At 36.1% G+C, this 7,415-nt stretch overlaps 1 protein-coding gene across 1 annotated transcript; it reads left to right on the forward strand.

The window, feature by feature from the left end:
- The first annotated feature begins 5,518 nt into the window (after positions 1-5,518).
- LOC110021730 (calvin cycle protein CP12-3, chloroplastic-like) lies at positions 5,519-6,638 on the forward strand. The gene has a single exon (XM_020720342.1). It carries the CDS (start codon positions 5,609-5,611, stop codon positions 6,053-6,055), a length of 447 nt encoding a protein of 148 aa, XP_020576001.1. The 5' UTR covers positions 5,519-5,608; the 3' UTR covers positions 6,056-6,638.
- The last annotated feature ends 777 nt before the right edge of the window (positions 6,639-7,415 follow it).

The raw sequence follows: 7,415 nt of genomic DNA on the forward strand, positions 1-7,415 counted from the left end.
GCCACAATTCTCATCGGTAGAGCCTTTCAAAAGCACTCATTGTTCTGAATAGCTTCCACCAGCTTTGTCATCAAAGCCATTTGCTGAGTGGGTTTCAACGTTCTCTGGTTGCCAATTAAAAAATCATTCGATCGGTTGCAACTCCGTGAATTTCAACTGGCCTCCCTAATCGGGACTACCAACTTTTTTCTCGTTTAAGGCGAGGGCCATCCTCCTCCCTTTACTTGTCATCTCATGAGCCTTTTTGGTCTAAGCGACGGTCAGAATTTTCACCTTTTGAGACAGGTAAATTGACATATTCCTCTGTGCAATATGGTCTTTGGTCAACTCTAGGAGGTTGGTCAAAGTGTCAGATTTCGTAAACAAAGGAAGCACTTAAACTGGGCCCTCCTCAAAGCTTGTGTCAGGGCGACCTTTGCGATGATCGACTTTAGATTCCATACCTCTAGCATCTCTTTCTGGAACCTCATAATGTATTCCATAAGGCTCTCGCTCGACCCCTATTTGAAGTGTCATAAAGATTTTAAATCCTCGCGGGGCTTTTGGATGCCAGCGAATTGCGTCGTGGATAACTTCTTAAACTCTCCAAACGAAGTAAAATTTCTAAGTGGGAGTCAATTGAACCAACCGAGGACTAAATCCCCTGGTGTGGTGTAAAATAATCGACACTTCAATGCATCAGAAACTTTGAGAAGGCATATAGCCAATTCAAAGAACATAATGTGATTGGTCAGATTGCTCCGACCCTTATATGGCTTTAAATATGGAACCTTAAACTTTTCAAGGGGCTCTACATCAATAGTCTATTGGAAGAATGCATTCTCCAGTCGACAGTAAAATTTCATTCACCCAGCTTGTGACATGTTCCTTGGAATGGAACCAGCACAGCCTTAGTACTTGGATTCTTCCACCATTTTGATTCTTGAGTCGTCTGATGGCCTTGAGATTTGGGTATTTAAGGATTAGGTTTGGGAAGAGCTCGTGTTTTCTCCTCAAGCAATACGTGGGTCAGCTCTGTCAACTAGCCCGCTATTCAATCTTTGAGTTTCTGAATTAGTTGTTGCACAAATTCTTGGATAGAATCCATAATAGAAGTTTCCCTCAAGTGTGTTCCTACTTGGTGATGCTCTCATCTTCTTGTTAAAGGCATGAATCAATTCTTGCGGAACATTTTAGGATGTTGAATCCCAAGATGTCTTCCGAGTTACGCCTAAGGGATATAGTGTTGTATAGATGAGAGGAAAGAGAAAGAAGAGATGATAGAGAGTAGAGTACACAGTAACAGAAGTTTTCTTGGAACAGATTCAATAGTCCTTTATGAAGAATGCCCTCTCTATTTATAGATTATAAATGATGCTTAGTAAATTACATGTTTGTTCCTGATTAAATAGTAACATTATACTTTATTCATGAACCATTACACCTTTACAGATTTATAACTTACCCTGGTATCTTTTGACTTTAGTAACTAGTGTTGGCATTGTTTCATATTTGTAACGCTATTGACATTATTTTGTATTCATACCTGATTAACTTGATCGCCTTATCATCGCTCGGTCGACTAAAAGTCCTTCCGTCGGCTTTCATGAAAGAACCCTTTTGTGGAGACTCTATTGTCGTTAGGAAGGTTTATTCTATCAGACAGAGGGTGAGTCATCAAAATTTGATGGGCAGTCTTCCTTCGAACGAGAGGTCTTCATAGAAGGTTTAAAAGGTGCTATGTGGAACGACTGTTGATCTTTTCTGTGAGTGACCCAAAATCAGTTGAGGGAGTCGATTTCATATAGCTGTCTCTGCTTCAGATGCACATCATTCCTTAGTTCAAATGTACTTTTGTTTGGTCAGACCATAATCAGACCGAATGAAATGTTGATTGATAGTTCAATTTTTTAACTGTGTTGATACAGTCATTTGGAATATTTTTTTTTGTGTGATCTGTTGAACTTCTATGAGATTCACACAGTCAGTTTATGTGTGTGTGTGTGTGTGTGTGTGTGTGTATCATGTACCTTGGCCTGTTGGATGACATTCTTGGTGACTTCTCAGGCCGGAGGTTTAAACCCCCTTTGGCACAGTTGGCCTTAAGGAGGCAATACCCGAATTGTTAGACACCTTAGGAATGACTGGAAGCTCATATAATATATATATATATATATATATATATATATTGGAAAAAAAATCATTCAATTTTTCATCTCATATGAATGCGTCACCTGAGTTCTTATCTGCGGATTACAAGATGCGAAGAGGTGGACTGTGTATGGCATCAAAAGGCGACATTTTTAAAACAAATTCAGAATATAATTTTTATATCAGAAAAAAAAACAGAAGGGATGAAAGACTTTACAATAGAAATTGGTGTGTTTAGATAGAATACATAATATTACAAATTTTTGGTGCTTTGTTTGTAAATCACCCTAAAAAATATAGGGGCAATTACATGCAAATCACCTGAAACTTGATATTTACAAATCTAATACCTTCTTTCATCCATTTTTCAAATTCTCAATTAAATATCAAAATTTCATTTTTATCAAATTCTCGATATTTTGATCGTGACGTGCATAAGCACATCAATTCGACAGTTCAAAATATCACTTGGAGAGTTAATTTGTCTCTCATTCTCAAAACATTTTAGGTAGTTGGGCTCAAACAATTAGGCTAATTTCACCTCCACATAAACTTTCATTGTTTTCTTGGGATCAAACTACATCTATTGGTATTGCAATAAGCAACGCAATGTTGTTTGGAGCTTTATGGAGGCTGAAATGTTGTGTCGTTGCCTTCTTGTAGTTGTTGGTTGGTCAAACTCCTCTCTAAGATATACATAATCCTCTTCAAATATCCCCTCATACTATGTGAGAATCTAGGAGCAATCTACGTATATGCCAAACCAATCCTCTAGGTTACATTTAAGCACAATCAACGTCCAACTTAACTATCACTTTGTTTGCCAAAAAGTCACCATTACTAATCAGATTGCTAATATTCTTATAAAGCCTCTTTTCAAATTATGATTCTAATTTCCTCAATTCAAGATTAGCATCTTCGACAAAAATCATTTTTTTTCTTCTTTTTTCTTTTTTTTTTTCACACAAACGTATGCACCCCAGATATGCAAGAACTTGAAACCATAATCTCTTAGTTGAATGATAAAGCTCTCAACCACTAGAACAATATGACCTGCATAACAATCGCCACTCCTTAAGGAGAAATTATTGCGTCGAGAGTTCGGACGCCGGCTGCATCCGGACATCGGGCGCAATACACTGATCGTGTGAGATTTTTTCTTCCTGGCAATCAGTGTATCATGTTCGTTGTCTGGACGCAGTTCTATGTCCGGACTCCGAACACATTAATTTTTCCTCCTTTAGGGTCTATATTAACAAATATCAAGTCAAGCTTCAAAAAATAATTCACGTCAATTTTAGATCTCTCAAGAACTTCCATCCTCTCCAAATATTGTTCTCTAGTTTCTATAATATTAACATTCTAATCATTAATCAATAGTTAGTTGATGTTTATTTAGTTATTATACATAGTATATGTAGTTATATTTTATTTAATTTTAAATAGTCATAACCCATAACATCTCATTCATTCACTTACATGTTATTGAAGTACAAAGAAAATAAAATTTATTTTGTTTTTCTAATTTCAATTGAGCTTTTTCCTCATCCACAAGGACAAGAACTTGTTGAATCGTTAAAGAAGGACATATTTTTGATGTACATCTCATTTGTTATTCCTGTCCTCTAATGATGATGAAGCTAATTCTTGGATTATATTAATGGGTGGTTTGGTTCTATATCATTGGTGTAAAATAAATCAAATACAAATGTTTTTAAAATCTAGCATTTGGCAGGATAAACATGCAATACAACGTAAAATTTTGGCGATTTTAAAATTTATCATCTTGTTCAAAATTGGTCTATTTTGACATCGCTAGATTTAGACGATTTTCGATACACTCCAGACTGCAATATGTTACTATTGTCAATTTTGTCAGTTTGTTGTAGCTGTATCAAGTTGTCACCACCTGCCACTACAATTGGTTGCAAGTTGTCGGCCGCCCATCATTGTCTCTACCAGCAGCCAGCCATCATCGTGTTCCTACCACCCATTACATATTGTAGGCGTCGAAGCCATCTTCATTGCCACTTCTATTGCCAAACATATTTTATTTCTTTTTTCAAACCAAACAAACATAAAAAAGAAAATTTTAACATTTATTTTACATCAAATTAAACAACTTTAAAAAATATTTCAAGTAAAGTACATCTGACTTACTCCTTTTATACATCATTCTTCTTTTAGCAATTCAAAAGCCTAATAGAAGCATATTGATGACCATATGAGAGGTGTGAGAAAGGAAAGTCATGACATATAAATCAATTTAAATTATTCATCTCCCAAATTTAAGAAATCCTTTATTTATTATAAAACAATGATAAATCAAAACTATATGGCTTTGTTTACGGTTTATTTAGCTTATTTATTAAATATTTTATCTCCAATGCAAAGTTGTAGGTTGAAGATCATGCACAAGCAAATGTATGCGTAAATAAGAAAATTACATGTCATTGTAGAATATAAAGTGAAAAATGAATTTTGACAAAATTTAAATCATATTCTCATTAAATTTAGCTAAATCAAACCCTAATTACACCTTGCAACTAATGGACTTCAAAAGTGCAAATGATTTTCAAGTCTTTCATTGATTATTTAAGAAATCAAAGCTCCTAAGGAAATCTTTTTTTTTTTTTTTTTTTTTTTTTTTTTTTTTGAGAAAATGTGAGGGCTACGCCCTGCTTTATTTAAAAAGAAAAAATGAGTTACAAAATGATGTCTCAAATTACAGCTGACACAACGAACAAATGAAAATAATAAATGTTTAACAAAAGAGAAAAAAACACAAACAATAATACGATAACCCAACAACGAAAATAGTCAAACAATAACTCCAACAACAACGACAATTGAAGAGCAGCAGCACGAAACAGCTACAAAGTAACACTCTAATCAACAACAATAAATCATCATAAAAAAGCAGCAGTCCATCAGAATAAGAAGCCCTGCATTTAAGTATTAAAATTCCATCTTTAAAATTTGAATATATAAGAGCATATTCAAAACATGTTTGAATTTTAATTATGATTGAAGTTCATCACAGATCATTCCAATCTTAGCATCTAACAAAAGTTACATAATAAAAGAACATTCACGACAATAAACAAAGATGAAGACAGAGCCATCAAAACGCTAGAGAAAATAGACAACCAAAACTCCATCAATATGAGAATAGAAATCCGACAACATTTAGGTAGAGCAAGATCTCAACAAGTAACATTGAAGATCAACAAAATAACAAAATCAAATACACAAAATCTTATGAATAGAAATTTTAAAAATTTATTATTATTTTGAAATGCATACAAGTAAGATCATACATTCGTTGAAATAAATATCAGGGCTTTAGATTCTTCATCCACTATATAAAAATTCACCCATGCAAAAATTTCCCCAATAAATTCACTGTTCTGATTGGAATCTTAAGCGAGAACTAGGGCTCTCTCAGCCTTGATCCAAGTCTAAACCAGAACTACCAATGGCATGCCTCTCCTCACCTTCCTGGAGCCCCTCATGTCCTCCTCTCCGCCGCAGTGCTTTCATACTCACTACAAATTCGTTACCAACCCTGTCTATCGCTTTCTCCAGAAGTCATCGTGGGCAGCTAGCCTTAGCAGCAGGGTCGAAGAGGTATTGGGGGACGGCGATGAGAGAACTGAATCTTGCGAAGATGGTTGAGAGGAAGGTGGCTGATGCAATGGAGGTTTGTAATGGGGAGGATGGCATGAGATCGGACGGCTGCCGTGTGGCTTGGGATGAGGTGGAGGAAGTGAGTAGTGCGCTGGCCGATCTCCGCCGCCGACTTGCTGATTCTCCTGTCGATCCTCTGGAGCCCCTTTGCCTGCAAAAACCCAACAGAGGAATGCCGCATCTACGAAGATTGATGGAGGATAGAAGCAGATTCGCTTCTCAGACGCTGCGGTAGCCCTGTAAAGTAATTGACAGATTTTTTTCCTTCCTTCCGTTAATTTTCGTCTACCTCGTTTGAGTTTTTTTGTGGAAATATTGATTGAAATGTGCGAGATTTGCGTTGATAAGCTATGTCGAACGGGCAAATATGGTTTTGCATGCTATATTAAGGAAGAAATTTCACTATTTTGTTTCCTTTTTTATAACTCTTAAAAGATGATAACTGTCTGGAGCAACTGAATGTTCTGTTGATATATTACTGGAGACATCAAATGGATTTGCAACACTGCAGTATTAGTGATCAAATATGAGGAAGAAACAAATTTGTTTATAGCTAATTATGCGAGCATGATATATTATTTCATGCGTGCGGTGAACATAACACATCACGAGTAAATTGGATTATCTCACATGGATTATTGTCTCATGTAAATAAAACTGAAACCATAACATAAACAATAGTAAATCATGTATTGAACACTCAAATTTTGGTCAGAAATTTCTTCTATGAACTATTTGTGCATAGATACACTGCTGATACCCAATCATAAAGAACATCACAATGAATCAAGATTTCCAAATATAAAAAAATAAAAAAAGTGAAAAAAAAATCAAATCCATGAAAGAAAACAAATTGGATGATTCAGATCGCCCTCGTTCTTTCGACTGAAATCAAAATCGTCTTCTAATTTTCGTAGAGGAAGGAGCAACACAAGAAATTTAAATAGCTAGCAGTGCAATCGTAGCAACAAGAGCAACATTCATTAATGGCGTCATCTTGAGGATCGTCAGTAGTCGACATCCTTTGAGTAGTTGGAGGATCCATCCTTATCAGTCTTCTCTTCTCTTCTAGTTCTTGGAGAAGGAGGAAGACGAAGAAACTATGAAGCAAAGAGAAGCAGGGGTAGAAGAAGGAGAAATCCAGGGAGGGAGAGGGCGAGAGAGACAAGGGGTACCTCTGGAATTGGCAGGTCGCGAACGCGGGACGTGGGTCTTTACCTGTGTCGAAGCCTATTAAGGATTTCACAGATGTGGACGCTATGCGGCACGAATAATTTGCACGAACGTGATTTCCAAACAGTGCGGCGGCGTTTTACAAGCTGCCCCAAACGTGCCCTAAAATTATCCGCTGACATGATCCTGTCTGGGCTTTTGTATAAAAAACTGTACTTAAGGCTTGAATTTAAGGAACTATGCTCTCAAACTTTTCAGAGCTAGCCTAGACTACTTATTAAGAATTCTACTTCAGCTTCACCTGGCAATTGCAAAATCTCTAGTTAAGACTTTCATAGATTCCAAAGGTTTTTATTTTAGGCCTAGCAAAATTCGGAGGCCGACATAGGTCCTACTTTAGAAATTGTATTCAGATCTATAAA

This window comes from Phalaenopsis equestris, unplaced genomic scaffold, assembly GCF_001263595.1.
Source record: "Phalaenopsis equestris unplaced genomic scaffold, ASM126359v1 Scaffold000140, whole genome shotgun sequence".
NCBI lineage: Eukaryota > Viridiplantae > Streptophyta > Magnoliopsida > Asparagales > Orchidaceae > Phalaenopsis > Phalaenopsis equestris.